At 39.9% G+C, this 21,942-nt stretch overlaps 1 protein-coding gene across 2 annotated transcripts in view; it reads left to right on the top strand.

Moving 5' to 3' along the window:
* peak1 (pseudopodium-enriched atypical kinase 1) overlaps positions 1 to 21,942 on the top strand; it is a 104,045-nt gene that overhangs the window by 65,256 nt on the left and 16,847 nt on the right. For both annotated transcript variants that reach the window (XM_085462437.1, XM_085462438.1), the window contains one exon: positions 10,482 to 14,013. In XM_085462437.1, coding sequence (XP_085318563.1) covers positions 10,610 to 14,013 — 3,404 coding nt within the window. In that variant the 5' untranslated portion in view covers positions 10,482 to 10,609. The remainder of the gene's footprint in view (positions 1 to 10,481; positions 14,014 to 21,942) is intronic.

Here is a 21,942-nt window from a genome sequence, read left to right as displayed (position 1 = left end):
TCTTAATTAGGCTAAGATTTGGATTGTGTACCACAAAAAACTTAACAAAAAGCCCCACAATGCATTTCCTTATGTAGCTTTTACATTTTCTGACAGGCTGTATAAAAAACATTTCTTTTATAAAGAAACTAAAATTGCTGTGACGCTGGATCATATTTGCTTACATTGTTTGGCAGCTGTCCCTCTACTCCTTTTTGATTGTTTGTGGGGGTGTTTGTGAATCCCTGTCTTATCCTTCAGAGTATGTGTAGGTGAGCTGATGCAAGTGAATCCTTGTTCATCCTAGTTGCTTCTGCATTGGACCATTTTTGTTGTTGTTTTTGTTTTGTTTTTCCAGAAATCCAGCTGACTTCTACATTGTGTGTTGTCGTCAGATCTGCATAGTGTAGAGTAAGCTGTGGAAATTTTAAATCTTCATTGTTGTGAACTAGAGCAGGGCGATATGGCCAAAAATATTTATCACGATATATATTTGAAAATTTGCGATAACGATATAACCGACGATATAATTGATGCGAGACAAAATACAACTCCACAACATTACTAGCGCAAAAAGACAACCTTCCATTTATTTTCACTTAAACAAGAAGCTGGTTTTTATGTACATTAAAGCTTTATAAAAATGTAACAGTGCAAATGCAAATTCCTTGCTGAAAGTTTAACCAAAGGCATTTCCAGTAGAAATGGGCTGACATATCCTGAGCATAACCATGTATAATATCCACTGAAGTTAAAAAGAGGTGCTTTGCAACATTAAACTGCAGTGTGCAGTACGTATTTTTCGGACCATAAGGTGCACGGGATTATAAGGCACATTAAGCGAAACAAAGCAGTCAGATAAATCAAACTTTATTAAACTCATTCTTCTTGCTTCCTCCACTTCTGTACCATTGATTCATTAATGTTGAATTCTCTGGCAGCGGCTCTATTCCCATGTTGTTGCAGTATATTAATGACTAACCTCGTATAGTGGATGGATTATCTCAGTTGTTCTCCTGACTGAAGTTTGGTCCGTTTACAGCATCCTGCCATGCGATTGCATTTGTCTCTAACCATGAAGAACCTTCACGTTAACTTTTATAAGTGGAAAAGTGTTAGTGTTCGTCCTCCAGCTTCACTGTTTATGTTATGCTAACATAGCTGTGTCGCTAGCGATCACGTAGCACATCATTATATACCAGCTAGCCCAACTTCAGTAACCCTACAAACGTCACTGCTGTTTAGTTTCCTGTCTTCATTTATGTTGGAAGTGATAGCAGAGCTGTACGTTTGATTTTTTTCAGAAATCTCTCAGTCAGAACATGCAATATCATGCTTAGGTAACTAGCGAAACTAGCGAGCTAACTTCCGCTAGCTTCCTGCTAACTTCTAACTCCGTTAAATGTAATAACTTTTGTTTTCATGGATGCCTGGAAGTTAAACTTTATAGTTACACCTGGTAAAGCAGCAATGCTGATCGTTTTATTAAAGATGAAAGAATTTAGACAGTTTTTAACTCTCAGTGATGCTGCAGTGTTGTTTGACCTGAAGCATACGGAGCTTAGGACCCAGATTACTCCCAGATTTAAGAGCATCTTAGTCCGACAAATACGACAATAACGACGGCCGCTTGCATGTTCTGCAAAAAAATGTGCTTTGTTGTGTATCTGACGGACAAACACCAAACCAGTTCCACATCACGGAAGTTGCACCATTTTTACAAACCAATTCTGGTTCATCTGTTTCACTCAACAATCGGCCATGTGCGTATGAAAACAAAGGCACTGCGCATGCGCGTTTTACTCCCATTCTATCGCGATATTTCATTTTCCTATCGTTGCCTAACATTATACCGGTATTACCGTGAACGGTATAATATGGCCCAGCCCTATTGTGAACTAATACTCTTAAATATCATTTGTTTGTTTGCCATTATTTTCACTGGACAATAGGCTTGATAATTAGGCTTTTGTTTGTTGTTTATATGTTGCTCTTAGCCATGATTCACTTTGTGCAACCTTTTATTTTTGAGCAAGAAGAATAGGGGAGTCGCATCATGTTACAGTACTGTGAAAAAAGTCTTGAGTCTCCCCTGTTTCTTTATATTTTGTTGGCTGCAGGAATTTAATGAGTCGTTTGCAAACATATTTATTGTTGAGTTTGTACAATTCTAATGACCTTGAAAGTCAATATTTGGGATGACCACCTTTAGTATTCAACACAGCGTGAGAACTCTCTCAGGCAAGATTTCTTACCATTTCTTTAATCTTCAGGAATCTCCAGGCTTCTTGAAGGACATTTAAAGCTTTTCTTTGGATGTTGGCTGCCTTTCGTTCCACTCAGGATGATCCCACACTACCTGAATAACGTTGAGGTCCGGGTTCTGGAGAGGCCAATCCGTGACTGGTAGTGTTTCATTGTGTGTTGGAGGCAGCCTTGTGTTTTTTTGCATTGGCAGTGTGGTTGAGATCACTTTACCAGACACTTTGCAGATGGTATTGCATGGTGGGTCCAAATCAGACTGTGTTTTTCTGTCTTCATAATTCTATCAGTTTTGCTGAGATCCCCAACACCACTGGCTGAAATACACCCCTAAGCCGTGACACATCCTGTTTTACTGATGATTGTAGATACTCACTATTGCAGCTCTCTCCTGTCCCTGTGTTAACAACAATTTGAACCAGAAATTTCTAGTTTGGATTTGTCACTCCGTAAAACCTGTCACCACTGATTTTCAGTCCTGTTTATATGTAAATTGGGATACCTCGTTTTTCCCTTCTTTAAGAATGGCTCCTTGACAGCCACCCTTCCATGGGGACAATTTTTGATGAGCTTCAGAAGACGGTGGATTCATCTGCAGAGCCAGATGCATCTCTCAGTCAGAAAATTGTTAGGCACAAGGACTGGACTGAAAGTGAGTGAAAAAGCAGCCAATGTCCAAACAAAAACTTTGAAAGTCTTTCAGAAAGACCACTTTAAAACAATGACCCGAAAATCAAAATGTAAAGAAATCAGTGGTAGCTCAACATGTTTTTTGTTGTTGTTGTTGTTGTTGTTGTTGTTGTTGTTTACAGTACTGTATGTTCACGTTTCTCCTAAACCACAGATGTCAGTCAATATTGAAAATAATCATTAGTCCCTCAGTAAATCACTCAGTGTGGAACTGATCTATAGATTGCAATAGTTTTGGTTGAAAATAAAACACATGTAAATAAAAAGGCTCATAGTTGGACAGGACTGCTTGTTTCTGGCTCTTGACACACATAGGTTCAAAAGCACATTGCAGCTCTTTAGCAAGTTGGTGGCCTTCCCAGTTGAAGCAATTTGGTGTTCAACATCTGGTTCCGGACATGTGGACAGGTGGAGTCGAAAGTCAAAACATGTTATGTAATCACAGATGTAGTTTACCAAGTGAATGCATAATCCATTTTGTCACAGATTTGGTGTTCACATGCAAGTCATGGTATGTTGTTGGTGTTCACAGTAAAGTGTAAAGGTGTCTTTGTTGGCAATGGGTTGGATGGTGTAATTGCGTGTGGGACACCTTGTAGCTCTGGTGTTTGGTGGTGTTGGTTTGCATAATTTAAGTCTCACAGCTTCTGCTTGAAGTGCTGTTTGAAATAAAGCGGGGCAGGAGAGAGACAGATTTGCATATCTCAGAAGACAAAGCAACAGTGGGGAAAAAAGAAAGCCTTCAGTAAACGGCCTGAATAAGAAGAGAGTGGGTAGGGAGAAAGAGTGGGAAATTTTTGAGCCACAGGGAAAAAGACAAAACAACAAAGAAAAAAAACTTCGCGAGGGAAAAGAATGGAGGAGGAAGAAATGCAGATGAGACAGAAGAGCTTTTGGAAATGAGTGGAGAGGAGACTTTGGGGCAGCTGCTCGTACACAACAAACATTATAATTCTTATGAGATGCAACATAATTATAAGATCTGAGTTTGATTTGGGGATTTGGCTCAAACACATATTTCCCTATGTAATTATGTAATAATCTATTCTTTATTTACATGTAACACAACCTCAAATCCTTTCCAGAAAATTTGGGACACTGTGTGAAATGTAGATAAAAAGTGAATTCATATATTTTTGCTAAAACAATAAAAACAACCAGTTTCAACATGTGATGTTGCATCTGTGCCATTTAGAAGTGGAAATAAGATTTAAGTGATTTCCAAATCATTGCAATCTAAGCTGATGTGCAGTTCACAGTGAATTCTAAATTCTTTGAAAAGGTGACCCGAGTGCGCTTCTGAGTTTCATTGGAAGTGGCTGGCAACTGGTAGATTACAGTCATAGCAATAGTGACTGCAATATGTGGTGCCAACAGATAATTTGTGAACAGCAGGCTGACACATGTAAGTGACCGTTTCCAAAACAAAATAACAGTCATACAGCTGACAAAGTTTTCTGCTGAGCTGAGACAGCACATAACACCCGGCGTTAGCTTGTTCCCACCCACACCGTGCTCCAATTCCAGTTTGAGTTGCTGGGTTAAAATTCCTAATGAAATGCTTGGTTCTGTTTGATAACTATGCTAATGAAAATAGTCATGAAGCCATCCTATAGATTAGCCAGATTTCCTTCATTCATTGCTACTTCATTAAATGGCAACATTTTCGTAATGCTGTAACCTAATTTCGAACAAGCAGTGAGGGATGTCCCGTGTCCTCGTGACAATTTGTTAGAGATAGAAGATGTCTCAACTTTATGTTGATTATGCACTTATCTTTCTAGGCACAAAAAAATCTAATTTTCTAGGATGCCATTACAATTTTGATGAAGAGCATTTCATTACCTGTATTATCTGTCTTTACTGACATAAAGGGATCCGTTTAAATTGTCACTAATGCCTTGGCCTCATCAAATATACATGAAAGGAAAGTCGGTGATAAACAAAAACACAAGATGGGGGAGAATAAATGAGTAGACAGCAGTAGACTGTAGATAAATTATGCGTTTATTAATCAGTATTTATGTTTGGTAGAAAAGGTGGTTATTTCCTATATTCTGGATAAATGGAAAAGCAGCTTCTAAGAAAGAGAAAATACGACTGTCCACACTAATGGAAATGCTGCAGATTCAGATAGTAGAAACGCACAAAGATGAGATCAATAAAGCAATGTCTATGATAAAATAATCCCAAACAAAGCGAGGGGGAAAAGCATTCCTGTGTTAGTGAGCAAAATGTCTGTTTATCATTGTTTTTATTAGTATTGGATCCAATTTGCTGTATTGTTATTCATCACATTTCCGCTGTGTTGCATAATATTTGTTACATAATGAAAGCAACACAAAAATAGATGTCTATAATTTGGCTGATGGCCATAAGTAGGAACACTTTTATTGCAAAAAAAAGGAGAACTGCATTTAGGATCATGTTAATGTTGAAACAAAGTCGATTGCATATGCCAGAGGGATTTCTTGTGTCACGATGGTTTTCTCTTTCTTTCTGCATCAAGTCGGATGTATTATAGTTTAATGACTGTGTCCCTCACGTTGAGCTGTGTGAGCTGCTTTTCGTGGTTTACGAAAAGATTAATTGGTATAAGAGAAGTCATCCGGTGCTTCATTTGTCCTGGGTTGTCCTAGATTGTCCTGGTATCTACATATTCTATTATTTCATCCCCTATTCTCAAATATCTGCAAAGACTTGTTAATACTTATTATGTATTCTTGATGTTATCTGTCCAGTCTTTCTTTTTTGGGGGCAATCGTGGCTCAAGAGTTGGGAGTTCGCCTTGTAATTGGAAGGTTGCTGGTTCAAGCCCCAGCTTGGACAGTCTCGGTCGTTGTGTCCTTGGGCAAGACACTTCACCCGTTGCCTACTGGTGGTGGTCGGAGTCCGGTGGCGCCAGTGTCCGGCAGCCTCGCCTCTGTCAGTGCGCACCAGGGTGGCTGTGGCTACGATGTAGCTTGCCATCACCAGTGTGTGAATGTGTGTGTGAATGGGTGGATGACTGGATGTGTAAAGCACTTTGGGGTCCCTAGGGACTAGAAAAGCGCTATACAAATACAGGCCATTTACCATTTACTATTTTTTTTTCCCAGTGTTAATTCTAAAAGCAAATTTTAAATTTTAAATTTGACTAAAATGTCATTTAGTTTTGGCATCTAGGTTCTTTTGGTTTTAGTCAACTAAACATTGTAGAATATAAGATTGTTGTCGGCCAAACCTAAAGTTGATTCGGTTGACTAAAATATAACTTGTAAAAATGTTCTCCTGTTTTTACTGGAGAACGTTGCTCTAATGGGTTTAAAAATTATTTTCCCTTGACTCTTCTTTTCTTCCTAAGTGTTAACATGTTACGTATTCATGAGAAACAAGTGTGGGAGCTAGCTGTACTGTTCCCCGAGGGCTGCTGAAATGTGTTCCTCCAACATTACTAAACAAGGAGATTAATTCTGATTGGATCAAACTCTTCCCGCCTTTCTACAAAACTTATTCAGTTCTGATTGGATCTCATCTCTCTAGAATATTTTCATCTTGTTTTTATTCGTTGATGAAGGAGTCAATACTTTTCATTATAATTTTTGTCCTTGTGCATCAGCTTTTATTTATGATGAAAATGAGCAAACGGTTTAGAGAAATGCTTCTTTCCAAGCAGTTTGATTTATTATTGCAGATGCTCTGATCATTAAATGTAAATAATCTGTGATTGTTAGTGTTACATTTATAGTAAATTTTTAGGGTTTTGACCAAAAGTGTTGCAGTGTGCTGCAGTCATGCAAGAACAGGTGGTGGGAGGTCTTGTAAGTTACATCATGGATCTAGTTTTGCTCAGAAAAAATCTATAATATACAAATATGTTTTACTTGTTGCTGGGTGCAGTGTCATATTAGCTCCCACTGTGACAGGATTTGAAAATAAAATCAAACAGCAGCAGAATTTTAATGAGGGAGAAGAGAAAAGTAAAATATGTTGTCACGTCCATCACGGGTGGTTTCTACTGGTGGATTTGTGGATGTGACACATTAAATATCTGATATTTCCCAATTCTCTCAAGTGTGATCAGAATTATGGCAACAATGAAAAGTGAAGTATCTTATTAGAAAGCACCCTGATAGCTGCTGCTCATAATTTCACCAAACTGATTTGGAGTCAATAAACACAATAAGGAGTCTTTTTTTCCTGATTTCCACAGAAAACTGCTCGCTTCCTCCCCTCCATCTGCTGTCTGTCAGGGAAGAAATAATGCACTTACAAAGTCTGCCAGGTCTACATCTTAGCTGCATTTTTTTAGTGTGCAAAGCATTGTTGAAAAAAGTGAGATCCTTAAGTCTCAGGATCTCGTGGATGTTCATGGAGCAATGACCCACAGTTTGCGCTGGAGCAGTTTGCAGCCAGTTGTAAAGCAGCTAGGATGAGAAGTGGCACCTCTGAGTCTGAGGCCATGGTTCTGAGTCTGAAAAGTGGCATGCTAAATCAGGGTTGGGAATGAGTTGCTGGAGGATCTCAAGTGCCTCAGGGTTTTGTTCACAAGTGAGGGAAGAAGGGAGTGGAAGAGTGGCAGGCGGATTGGTGCAGTATCTGCAGTATTGCGGATGCTGTACTGGTCTAAGTATGAAAGTGAAGCTGTTGATTTACTGATCGATCTACATTCCCACCCTCATGTATGGCAACAACCTGTGGGTACTGAATGCCAGTGGCATGAATAACCTTCCTGTGTGGGGTGTTTGGGCTCTCCTGTAAAGATAAGGCGGGCGTCCTTTCGATTTTTAAAAGCACATGTGAAAAAGCAAAGTCCTAATAATGTTGTCCTGTAAGGGTCAGAATTGGACAAAACAATGATACGTGCCGTCACTGTAAACGAGCAGAAATACCGTTAAGGTCCTTTCACAGACACACTGGGCTTTCTTGGGCTTTAGAAAGTTACTTTTTGAAAGTCTGCCACAGTGCCTACGTGTCACACTGTGACAGCTTTGGAATAATATTGTGTGAATTACAGCCACTGTTTCCTGTGTGGATGCAGCCTGTTCGGTGTAACAGGATAAATCTTCTCCCGCCCAATGTGACTCGGTCAGCAGAGTTTGATTCAGGAGTTCCTCTTTTATTGTGTCTGGCCCTGGGCGGGGTGTTGTCATTGTAACATCCTTCCGTACGGGACCTGACGTCCATGATTCACCTAACCCTGCTGATATCAGCTCTGCTATGAGTCATCCACAGCTTTATTTGGTTAACTGCTAAGTTCAGTCATAAAAGTGCAAAATACTCAAAGATTTAATTAGGTAAATATTAATTTGCTAATGCTTTTGTGATAAACTGTCAGAAGAGAAGAAAAACCAAGGTTCTCTTAACATTGTTCTGTTAATATTGCATTTTAAGTTTCACAGGTGGTCATTGTAGAATGTCTGCATGATTGTTATTTGGTTGCCTTAAAAAAACATTCTGAAAATCTTGTGTTTGGATGTCTTTTTACCTATAAAGCATATTCACTTGTGAGACCAGCCCAAGTGTTTTAAAATAGTCCATTGGTGGACCCTATATGTCAAGCAAAGCTGAATAAGCTCTTAAATCCCAGCCAAAGACATAATATTGGTTTAGAAAACAACACTTAAATTTATTGCTTTTTATTGCTTTTTTTTTTATGCACCTTCTTTTGTAGTTAACTGTTTTATTGTATTTTATTTTATTTTTTCCTTGAAAATAATCTGTTGATGGCAGGCTAGTTTTAGAAATGGTGCATAAACTGCATAAACAGATTATGTAACCTACCATTCCTGTGTAATATTTAAACATGGACTGAGCTTGAATTTAATTGGCTATTTGAGTTACACTTCACTTATTATCCATGGATTTGATGTTAATGTGGTATTTCAGAGCTTGTTATAATTGGCTGTGAGAAGCTGGACTGGTCAATCAGGATAAAGCACATCTAAATGCTAATGGCTTTTTCTTTGTCTTTCTTCCTCCATTAGATTCATGATTTCCATTGAAGTGTGGCTTAACCGGATATAACAAGGGTTCCAGAAAAATGTTTAGTCCCATCTTTCCTTCTTTGAATGTATTTAGTAAACAACTAGGGTAGGGCCTTTATCACTCTGCTACTTTTTGTTAGCATTGTATAATTACAGAAGTACATAAATATGACCGGATAATTGGACTTGTGCTGATAACCAGAGTTTTAAATGTCAGCCTTTGTCATTTTACAGATTGAATGGTGTGGATTTTTCACCACTGATCTTTTTTTTTTTTTAAGTGGGTTGTTTTTTTTAATAGGTGCCATTGTTTTTAGAGTTTATTTTACTTAAAACAGTAACTGTGTGGTTCAGTGCCAGTTTTCAGGTCTTTGGTTGTTTGCATTCAGTCCAGCATGAAGAGAATATTAAATGACCCAATTTCAACAGGTGATTTAATATTGAACAGACAGAGGTGTCTTATTGAATGCTTATTTTGAAAATAAGTTTCAGTCACACCCCAAAGGCTGTGAACTGTGTATGTTCTTGGGTTTCTTGTATATTTTTATTTTTACTTGGTTTTGCCTTGAGGCTTTACTCTTTGATATTTTGTGGATTTCAGTCTAATTTCCAGCAGTGAAACATCAAATATTGACAGTTAAGAGGAAATCACTCACTGGCCTGATAACACATTTTCCATAGCCATCAGTCATCCCTCATTGTCATCAAATTTTATGTGAATATGTATCGGAAGAAGCCCTGCACATAGTAAAGTGGTTAGAACTGTTCCCTCACAGCAAAAAGGTCCTGGTAAAGTCCAGTCTGGGGCTTTTCTGTGTGGAGTTTGCATGTTTTCCCCGTTTTTCCTGCTTGGGTTCTTTCTGCACGCTCGGACTTCATCCCACAGTCCAGAAACATGCATGAGGTTCAGTTAGTTGGTAAACCTAAATTGTGAATAGGTGTGAATGTGAGAGTGAATGGTTGTCTGTCTCTTGTGTTGGCCCCATGACAGATAGGCAACCTCTCCAGGGTGTACTCCACCACTCACCTTGTGAAGCTGGGATACCCCCCCCCCCCCCTTGCACACCTGAATTGGATAAGCAGAAGAAAATGGATGGATGGATGTATCACAAGAGCCACTGGTCACACTGATCATGTGTGAACTCTGCTGAATCACATTTTCCATCTGAGTAACAGTTCATAGGGTTTTGGATTTTGATTCAGTAACAACATCAGTGACTTCATTTTACTTAAGCTTGACTCAAACAGTCCATAATAATACAGAAATAACCTGTTTCAGTTCCCACTGCTTCTGCCCCTTGCCTTTCTGAGTCTTGTAGGACCATTTTGGGTTAGAAAACAGATCAGCTCCCTGTAGGATGGACTGAGGTAGTAGAGAAAGTTTGCCACCTAATGGAGAAATTGAAATACTGCTTTTCTGAATCATTCTCTCCCTCCCACAGATGATTATTTTTTGTTGTGTTTTTGCTTCTGCCTTTCTGCCTCATCCTACTCTTTGTTACCAGTGTTGCATGAATAAATCTAAATGCACAACTAACTGAATTAAGTTGAATGTATTCTTTTCTCTCCTGTTGTGTTTTTCAGGTCTGAGGTCCTCCACGTTTGAATTGTTTCAATCATTATTCATCTACAGATACTCACTGTAGTTTGGAGCTTCATGGAGGGATTTCCTGTCCACTGACCTAAAGGGCTGACCTTCTGGACCCGCAGCCATGTCGGCCTGCAGCACCTTCACAGAGCACGTGTGGAAACCAGGCGAGTGCAAGAACTGCTTTAAACCAAAGAGTTTGCACTGTCTAGCTCAGAGTAGTGGAGGGAAGCCTCCTTCTGAGCAAAGACCTCAAACATCCCAGCAACAGAACCTTCCAGCTGCTGGTGCCAGAGCCAATCCTAACCATACCACCACCAACTCCCAGCGGACTGGCAGTGGATCTGCTCGCTCAGGACACTTCCGTCCACCTGTGGCCAAGAAGCCAACCATCGCTGTTAAGCCCACTATGATGCTGCCCTGCTCCTCTGCAGGACTTGATTCAGATGGCAATCTCCAGCAACCACCAAAGGTAATAGAGCAGGGGAAAACATCAGCCTTCACAGTCTGGAATCGCAATGGACTGAACCGCAAAAGACCTGGTGGGCCCAGCAACAACAATGAAGGAGAGGATGACAATGATGAGATTGAGGGTTATGGACCACTTAGCCCAAGGACACCTAGTGGAAATAACAACAACAGTGGATTGACAGATGTACTTAAAGAGATTGCTGGGTTGGGCCCTGGTTCTAGTCCCACGCAACTTTCTGGCTCAAAGGACTTGTTTTGGGGTCGGATCAGTAGTTCATACCGACGATCCTTAGAAAGAGGCATACCAGCTTCAAGCTGTCTGGCTATGGGAAGTAGTAGTGGTGGTGGTGGTGGAGTTGGGAGCACTGCTCAAAAACGGGTATCCCTGAGCGATAGTACCAAGATCATCAGCACAGAAGGTGGTCGCTTTTGTTATCCGGACTTTACAAGTGAAAGTGAAGATGAGGAGGATGAAGATGATGATGATGAGGAAGACACTGAAAGGGATGATGATGAAGAGCATGAGAGCTGGGATGAAAGCGATGAAGAGTTGGTAGCCATGGAAATCCGTATGCGAGGACAACCACGATTTGCTAATTTCCGTGCTGCCACATTGTCTCCCGTTCCCTTTGCTGCGGGGAAAAAGTGGAATACTGTGCCGCTTCGCAACCGCTCACTACAGCGAATTTGTGCGGTGGACTATGATGATAGCTATGATGAGATCTTAAATGGCTATCCTTCTGTGGATTCCAATGGAGGGCTGATTTCCTACGGACCTCACGATATGCTAGGCAGCGGCTTCCTGTCAAATTCTGAGTCTGCCACTTCTCCTGAATCATCGTCATCAATACCGGAGGATTCTCGAACAACATCCAGCAGTGGTAGCAGCGCTAACTGTGTCCTTCGAAATGGCTTGCATTCTCCCACATTTTGTAAGCCACCTATCACCTGCACTTCTCCTCCTAAGAAGGAATCTGTCAACAGGGCACTGAGTCCACTAAAGGTAGCTGAAACACACAAGGCTGTCCTGGCTATCAGATTAGAGGATCAGGATGGCAGAGAAGGGATGCCAATGCCCCAAGCGCTTCCTGGTCAGCCAGTCACTATAAGTTTTAGTCCCACAGAGGAGCAAGCTAAACCATACCGTGTAGTAAATTTGGAAAAGTCATTGATCTGTAAGCCTTACACTGTAGTAGATGTCTCAGCATCCATGGCCAATAAAGATGAACAGATTCCAGATTCTCAAAAACCCAAAAACCAATCGATGCCTTCAAGCCCTACGACATCTAGTAGCACTCCTTCAGCCCAGGCCGTAGCTCCAATGTCCCCAATATCTGTGTCTTCTCCTGTGATGCCAACATCACCTACTTCTTTTGCTCTGTCAGGTTCATCCCAAAAGAAGATTAGCAGCATACGTTACCAAGAAGTGTGGACATCAAGCACAAGCCCTCGCCAAAAAATACCTAAAATAGATTCAGGGGTTGGGAATAATCCTGTCCCTGCCCTGACCACTCAGCACTGCAGCCACAAGTCAGCTCCCACTTCTCCCATTGCTGGGCTATCTTCTTCTCGAACTGTACCTGTGAAATCCCCCAATTTATCAGAGATCAAATTTAACAGTTTCAATAATGCAGGCATGCCTCCTTTTCCCATTATTATCCGAGATGAGCCTGCTTATGCCCGCAGTGCCAAGAATGCTGTCAAGGTACCTATTGTTATTAATCCAAGTGCATATGATAACCTAGCTGTGTATAAGAGCTTTCTGGGACTCAGTGGGGAGCTACCACAGACAAAAGGGATGGGTAATAGGGTAGCCAGCCATACTTATGAAGAGATTGGATCCTCTGAGAGTGTCCAGTCCGCCTCAACAGAGAAAACTCTCTCTGGTAGAGGAACATCAGAGCGAGCCTCCTTTGAAGAGACAAAGGTTCCACTTGAAGCAGTGTCAAAAGCACCAAATCTACAACCTAGAACCACTACAGACTCTTGCACTGTGACAAGCACTGTAATGGGCTCGACAAGTGGGGCATTCTCACCCACTATATCAACAAATTCTCCCGCCAATCCTGCCATTACTGCAAATGCAAATGTACCTGCAGCCAGCACTACTGCCAGTATTGTTACACACACTTATAAGACAGGTGGAGATGCTGCTTGCAATAAAGATGATAATACAAGCTTAGCTTTATCTTCTGGGACAGCTGTAAGCCATAGGGAGGAAGCCAGTGCTGTGCTTTCACAGATTGTGGCCTCCATCCAGCCTCCTCAATCTCCTCCGGAGTCCCCATCAGCACAAACCAAATCTTTTAATTCCGAGGAGCTATATGCCCTCCCACCTGATGCCATTAAGGAGACCCTTCTTCGGCCCAAGTCTCTCTTTTCTCCAACTGATGGCTGTCTTTCCAAGTCAAAGAAAGACACACCCTCAAAAGTTTTGTCTAAGTCTCAGAGTGCCTCTGCTGCTGCCCCACTCTCAAGCCCCCAGCCTGAGCCCACTGCCCCCTTCCCTCCTCCAAGATCTACATCCTCTCCTTATCATGCTTCTAACATACTCCAGAGACATTTTGGAAACTGGACCAAGAGCTCTGCCTCCAGTTCACCAGTGCGACCTGGCGAAGGTGAAGCGAGTCCTGGAGGGGAAGGGAGACGTAGTTTAGCAGAAAGCTCCAAACCTAAACGCTGGATCTCCTTCAAGAGCTTTTTTCGTAGGCGGAAAGACGAGGATGAGCAGAGGGAGAAGCTGGAGAGAGAGAAGGAGAAGGGCAAGCTTGTCGGGCTTGATGGAACTGTCATTCACATGCTTCCACCACCACCAGCTCAAAATCAGCACTGGTTCACTGAGGCAAAAGCAGAAGATCCCACCCAGAAACCAACCATTATCTTCACCTATAAACCAGACACTGGCAGTAGCCACGGCGATGAAGGAGAACTACGGGTAGAGGAGTGCAGAGAAACTACAATACTGAAACCTGACGGAAACAAAGATCCTAGGCCTTTGAGTCCAGGCAAAACAACATCCTCACCCAAGGCTGGAGGAGAAAATTGCAAGGATTTAAGGTATTTTAAAATTTTTGTTTAGTCTTCTGAAACCAGCAAATGCCCTAAAAAAATGCAGTTATTTAATTGTAGTTTCGGTTTTCAATAAGAATACTGTCAGAACATGAAACATGTTCATGTTCAAACATGTTCATAAAATCTCACCACTAGATTTTAGTAGGTTTGCAGATTGCAGTGTTGAGTTCTATTGTCTTACCCCTCTCAATTCAGCTGCATAATCCTAGCTACGGAGCGTGCTGACAAACAGCTTTAAAACTTTGTCAAATGAGCCCGATACATGTCGATATGAGTCAGTGAAGCTCACTTCTGACCGATGACAGCAATACTGAGGTGAGTTGTGATAAATATCCTGACCCTTTCTGTCAGTCAGATCAGCTGTTTTTGCTGCTGTTAGGCACAGTTAGCTGCTGTTAGCCAGTGTTAATGAAACTTTCCTTGAAGTGGATCTGACATTGTTAGACCTTTACACATAGCAAATAATTGCATTTTCACATTGTATGAGAGTTTAAACTGTCGGAGGGAATGTGAATTTTTTTAGGACACTCAAGCCTAAAATTAGCTTGGATAATGTTAGCTTATAACATGCTGTCGTTGTTTAGCTGGCTTGTTGTCAGCTGTCTGGAAACGGGATGATCACATGTCACATTAAGTAACTGTGACAATATCAGGAATAAATAATCATGTTTATCGACAAGGATGATGTTTTATTCAGATGCTGGTGGTGTTGTCACTTCCCTTCATGTTTTCACTTCTTTCACGAAGGAGACCCCTTCTCCGATGATAAACCATATGTGTGATCCTTCATATCTTCAATCTGAAGGTGCAGACAGAAATAACAATTTGCCTGCAAGCTCTCTACTCCTCCACCTTTAGCTTACTACCTATGTGGCTGATCTCTAACTACATACATAAAACGCAATTAGGCAAAACAACAATGTCCATCTAGGCTACTGTATTTGAAATAGCAGGTCAACATGACATTTTCCCCTCCTGTGTGTTTTTAATGGATTCATTTATAAGTTTATGAGAATGCATCAATTTTTTTCGAGGATGTAATTACAACTAATCACTGTATATTTATGAGTGCAATATCCTTTTCTTGTACTAAATAACCTAAAAAAAAACCTACTAATTGTACCTTTTTAACTTTCAGCTAAACTAAACCTTGAGTTGAATTGTGTTGCAAACAACTGCTATAAAATATGTGATCATTTCAAAACCAAAAACTAATACAGTTGTGGTGTACAGTATATTCTTTACTTAAAGTACAAAAACAGAAATAATACCAGCATTGTGGGGGTTATGACAGAATGTGGGGTTTTTTAATATAGGATAACAATATAGGATAAATTGTTCCACTAAAAAACAAACAGATTTCAACCCTTGGGACATATTAAAAGCAAAATTAATATTTTTTACCCAATTAGTTGTAGATGTCCATTTTTGTGTAAGACTCAGAGTAGAACTAGTAAGAATCTATCACTCATGTTCACACATGTTTTTCCTCTGTTACCTCCAGCGAATTAATGAATGATTTTGCAGTGCTATGCCAGTATTACCATTACCTACACAGGTTTCCTTCATTGTACTCATGGGAGCCAGCTTAATATGAACATGCTCAGCCTTTACCAGCTGCTGCTTCAAGTGTCATAGTTGCTACTCTCCCCGTCATACATATCAGTCATCACAGATTTGAGAGGTATTTGATCTCAATCGGGCATGTCTACTTTCCTACTTACCCAGCCCACTGTGGTGTGATCTCTTCTGTAATATCCTCTATTACCTGCACAGCAGGCTTTGCGCACAGTGCATTCTTTAAGAGTAGCCCTCTGTTTCCTGCAAGTCGTTCAATAACACATTTATTAAACCCAACTTTAGACTGAGTTTTCCCTGCAGCTAGTCAAAGCTGCGGCTGTATCAAAGCTTCAACCACATTCATATGCACTCTTTCACACTAATTAGCCCTCGCAGTGTAGGTGCGGTGTTCTTGTATTCTAATTTCACAATTTTTCTTTGACCTGCCATTGCCCTCAGTATATCTTGAGGCACTTTTCCTGCAGTGTGACTAATGGTGCTGAAAAATGATAACCCAGATATTATCAGATGCATCGTATGTTCTGCACTAAACTGTGAGCTTGTTTGTGACTCAGAATTGAAGCATTGTATAATTTTACATTTAATGTAGGGATGGTAAATAGTCAAATCAGCTAAATGTGGCTTGGACTTTGGAGATATTAAAAAGCAATTATGTCAAAGTTTCATATTTCTTTACTATTTGTTGACAGATAGAAAATGAAAATGCTTTTGAGCTTGAAGTTCACCAGCTACAGTGATTTGTCTATGATTGGTTTTTCTTTCTTTTTTTCAACCTATCAAACATCATATATTAGAAAATATTTTATAAAAATGTTTTGTAATATATTAGAAAATACTCTTGAATTGATTTGAATGACCTCCTTGCTTCCCAAGGTTGCTTTCTTCTGTGTTTAAATACTGAGTAAAAAAAGCACATTAAAATTATTTTGCATAATTGGACCTGCTACCATAGGGTCCATAGGGCTCTATGGTGGCTGAGATAGGGTCCAGAGAATGGATGGATAATTGGATTGGACCTTTTACTGGAGACTTACTGACAACAGCACCGTTCCCTCTCCTGTTTCATGTACTGTAACCCACAGCTACCCACATTATTAGGAATAACTTTCCATAAGTGTTACTGAAGATGCATCACATCTAGACACAGTTTATATCTTTTTCTCACCTTATCTCTCGCCTCCTGCTTAGTCCCTTTATATCTGTGCCACCCTCATATTGTCCATGTCCTGTTTTGTTTTTCTTTTCCTCCAAGAAAAGAAAATGTTTTCCCACCATTCTTTTCTCTGTTTAGTGTAGTTTTTCACTCCTCTTCTATGCTTTCCTTTCAAAAATCTTCTCTTTCGAGCCCGAAGCACTGTGAACTCCTAAATATTTCACTCCTCCATCTTGTCAAAAGCTCAGCCCCATTCTGTCTCTTTTCTTTCTGCTGCTCAAGCTCCTATCTCTCGCCTAACCTTATAACAACATGTGCAAGAATCAAATGTGCACTGCTTCTGATAATATTATTGCACGTCTGCTGAGTGCTTTACAGCAGTGGGCTATATTGAGGTGTGCTCTATATACCCACTGAGAGCACCCAGTACATGTTGCCAATACCTACTAGTAATTAGTCCAAGCAAAGCTTGCACAGAGCACAAAGGATTACTCAAATGAAGTGAGAAGGCTTTCCATTCCTGCTCCCTACAATGAGTCTCCAGATAATAAGTCCAGAAATCCAGACGATATGCTTATTATTACAGTACAGTGCAAAGGTTTTGAGCTATCCCCATTTCTTTATATTTTGGTAGGAAAATGGAAAATAACTGCAGTGTTTTATTGAAACGGTCATGGCAATACAGTATATAAGGCAAAAATAATTCTAACAAGTTTGAAAGTCAGTATTTGGTCTGATCACCTCAATTCTTTAACACAGCCAGAACTCCCTTTGGCAAGCTTTCTCGTAATTTCCTGAAGTACTTCTCAGGATTAGTTCTCCAGGGTTCTTGACGGGCATCCCAATGCTCTTTCTTTGGTGTTGGCTAGTGTTGTTCCTTTCTACATCAAGATGATCCCACACTGCTTTAATAATAGAATAGCAATATTGCTATTCTTAGTTAGTGTATTGTCTGTCTCTGTTAATGTTTGTTTATAATGGAGCACTGTAACGAAAACTAATTTCCTCTAGGGATCAATAAAGTATTCTGATTCTGATTCTGATTAATTGGTTCTCGGCTAAGTTGTGTGTAAACACAACACAACCTAGGTCAGCATTTAATGGTTCAATAAACATGAGTAACAAGAAATGAGAAAATACAGACAATGTCCAAAGAAAACCTTTAAAATGCCTTCAGAAATCCTGGATAGCTTTTGCTCAAGACCACTTTTAAAATTACAAGAAAGTCTTGCTGCTTGTAAGCAAGCAAATAAAGAAATAAATGGTGGCAAAAGCCTTTTGCGCAGCACTACAAATATTCTTAATTTATTGTAAGAATAACAAAGGTTTTTCCCCATTTCTTGCAATGCCTATCCAAATTATTAAGCAATGATTTAAAATACTTATTTAAGTGGTGTAATGCACACACCTTGTAAAACACACTCGTATACCCTCGACTCAGAGTTCCTGTAAAAGCATCTGTGTTAAGCTAGCATGATATAAATCCTAACACTAACTAGCCTAACCTTCAGAAGCTTCTCACCTTTGGTCTAACCGTTCTTCACACCTGACATTGATAAGCAGTTGTTTGGGACCTTGCTGTTAAGTTGTCAATTAGTAACTAAACTACTACATTTCTTCACTTGGCGTGTTGGTGGTAGGGTGCTGTGTTTTTCAAGGAAAAAGCAGCTAAATATTTGTCCCTAGCACCTGAGATTACTTTCATGTTGTGAAAATGTGTAAAACAAATAAATAAAAAATGTGTCACCCTGTTTTAGTGACGGATAATAAAAGGATGGGAAGTATTCATAAAGATCCCAGTTCAATTATATTGTTTAAATGATTGCTTCTGCAGGGTAATAGATTTAAGTCTTGTATACAGACACCCAACACCAAATTTAATGTTTGGTTTTAAAAACAGCAACCTTTGCGACTAATCACTTACTAATTACTTACCTAGAAACACAAGACCCATTTGACAGAAAAGGTGTAACATGTTTTTGTAGTCTTCTTTTAAACCTATACAACACATACACAAACAAACTCACATATTATGAACCAGTTCCAGAGTTCATTTTAACAGCTTTCATATTGCTTGGCAGATGAGGGGTTAAGCCTGGAAGGGTTTTGAATCAGTTTTATTGGTGAACAGTGGGTGTGCTCTTCAGCTTTGGCAAACACACATTACCTTAGACAGGTAACAGCGTTCAAAGAGGAAGCAGCAGGAGAGAGAACGACGAAAGAACACATGCAGAAAAAGACTTTCTTTATTCTTCTCAACAGCGCGGTTGCTGTACCTAGAATGTGATTCCATCTACACGTTTGTGTTCAGGGTTTCTAGATGGGAAGTTGTGTGAGCCAGTACAGCGGGTAAGAACTTTAAACTCTCTTCTGCCGCACACCTTTGTAACCTACGACCAGCCTGGTCATTTGAAGTCACATTGAACAGCGGGAAGAGAGGTTTGAATTTAATTTGATTTGCATTTTGGATGAGGCGTTATTCTTCTCTCGCAGCAGAGGAGTGAAAATGCACCCAGGCAGTTTTGCGATGTCTAAACAAGTCAGGTCCTGACCGCTGGAACATGTAGCAGCCATAAAGGTATTTGTATCAAGGCCTCTCAAAGTTTACCCTGGATGTTTTGTTCATACGGGATTTTGAAGTGGAGATTGGGCTCTTTGTGATTTAGTGCTCTTTTGAGCAGCATTATAGCTAGTTGTTAGCTAATAGTAGACCGGATCTGAGTAAAATCAGTGTCAGCTTTGTGCAAAGCAAAAAACGGGGAAGAATAAGAATACGCTGGCGTGTACAGGCAGAACAGAAGATCTTTTGCCTCGACAATGTTCTATAAGCTGTCTTGGCTTACTCAGTTTTCAGGGTGCAGTTTTGATTGCTTCATCTTTTCACAGTTTACTTACTTTTTGATTCCTTGTTAGCCGACAACATTGTGTTATGTTTTTATTTTAACTGTCAGCCGCTGGTAAGTGCAGAAGTAATCCACGATAGTACCTTGGGAACTATCGATCAACTCTTAAAAGAGACATGGACGGTTTATAGCCTTAAGAGACAGCTGAGACAGATCATAAATGTGTCACGTCTGATGTTTTCCTCAACACAGCGCTCCAGGGTGGAGACAGAAACGCGAGCCGCTAGGTGTTGTCTTGATGACTCTTTTCTTTCATGTAACGGTCAGATATTGCAATAGTTTTCCAAATGAACAATGAGTCTGCACCAAAACACAAGGGGAATGGCAATTAGAAAGAAACAGATTAACGTCCAGTGCATTTGGCTGTAGCGAGATGCAAGATAACACAGCATGCCATTCTGTTAGGAAATCATGTAATAGTTTAATTCCTTTCCCCCCCTCAAAATATCAAATATTTTTAATGTTAAGACGATAAACAAGGTGGTTGACCTTGGACTGCCATGGAAATTTTGTTTTATATGTTTTTTTAGACCTAAAATGTAATTGATCAGCCCGGTGAAAAGCGTGTCAGACTTTGCTTCACTCATTTCCTTTTTTTGTTCTTCTTACCCATTTCATGAAAGCATTTAACTTTTACAATTATTACTGTCTTCTTTGAAATGAAACCTTTGCTTTTATCTTGATTTTTTTTTTTACATTTGTTAAATATAAAACTACTTGGTGTGGTTTTGTGTAATTTAAAGCTAATTTATTATTCCTGCCACACATGGGCCTTAAGTCATGCTATACTTTGCACACACAAAGAATATGAGTAACTGTGAGCAGCTGTGAGTAAGTGGCTGGCTAGTTGTTGACAGAATAATTTCAACTTGTTCTCTTGAAGTTTGTTTTAGTTTCAGGAAAAAGTGTCCTACAGTGTATCAAGCAGCTCAAATATCTTGATGAGCTTTGTCCCATGAGCTGTACTTTAGGGACTTTTGCTCATGATCACACAAATCATTAGTCATGCCAGTGTGCAATCAACATTACAGTTAAAGGAAATGACACATCTGATTTAGCATAATACAAACATTACTGCCAGCCGGTCCCACCCGTGACATTGCCTGCGGCTGTGAAAACAAGTGTGAACTTTTCATGACCTTTAAAGTTTTTTTTAAATAGTCTTTGACAATGAATCTTTTTCATGCATTACATTTAAACTCAAGATAAAATTTGACATATATCCCCACCACCATAATATCTAAAATGCAAAGCACTGTACAAGCCCTGTTCTCTGCATGGTTATTGCAGTTGTTCTCCTACTGCTTTTGACAGGGGCACGAAAAAGTGTCATAAACTTCCTGTTTGGGTTGGTTGCTGATCTACTTTATAGATATAGCTGACGTACTGATTTTGGCTGTAGTGAAACTAATTATTTCAGTGTCCACTACTACCCCCCCACCCCCCGCACTTAAAAAAAAGCCGTTATTCCTCTTCCTCTCTTGTAAAGTAATAAATACGATGATAGTATGTCAAGCAGCTGTAAATATTTGACACTGTAATTTCCAATCAGAGGAAGGAAAACTATTGCTACTCATTAATCTATTAATTGGTTAGTACTAAAAGTCCTTTTCACTCTAGAGTTCATGAAGCTTTAAATAAAACATTTTAATTCATTCAAATGGTTTCTGGTTTCTGTCTGCTATGCCAGAAAAGGCAATACTGTCCGTAGTACCCAGTACTGTGTTGTTATTTACACATAGACGGCACATTGCCTGTACAACTTGCATCTTTGTCAACAACATGCACTAGGGTGCTTCCAAATATGCTTTGGTGAGTGGAGTTATCACAGTTATTACACAGTATGGGTGAATTTCAGATGTGGCCCAGAATTCTCACACCCGCAATTCAATGGGGTTAGCACATGATGAAGTCATTGTCTGGTGTTGTAATGAAGACTATTACATAGTGTGAAAGCACACAGCAACACACCATTACAAGGAAAGCTGTTGTGCTCAAAGATACAGTCATTTCTTTTGAATGAATAAAACAAAATGTTGTGCCAAGAAATATACTTTGATTAGTGTGTAAATAAGCCTTCCAACAAATCCATACATTGTTATAAACTTAAAATGAATCCATTAAAAGTACAAGTGTGATAGATGGACATCGTTGTTAAACCTGATCGTGTTTTGTGTACGTGGCAAGAGCCCAGCCACTTCCCCAGTAAGGATTACAAGTGAATTTTCATTTACAAATCGCAAAAAGCATTTGAACAGGTGCATTTTTATCATCTCT

This window comes from Copadichromis virginalis, linkage group LG7 (genome assembly GCF_057382275.1).
Source record: "Copadichromis virginalis isolate Kocher_CV1m ecotype Utaka linkage group LG7, C_Virginalis_male_GT1.1, whole genome shotgun sequence".
In the NCBI taxonomy this organism is placed as follows: domain Eukaryota; kingdom Metazoa; phylum Chordata; class Actinopteri; order Cichliformes; family Cichlidae; genus Copadichromis; species Copadichromis virginalis.
This window is presented reverse-complemented; position numbering and strand designations above follow the sequence as displayed.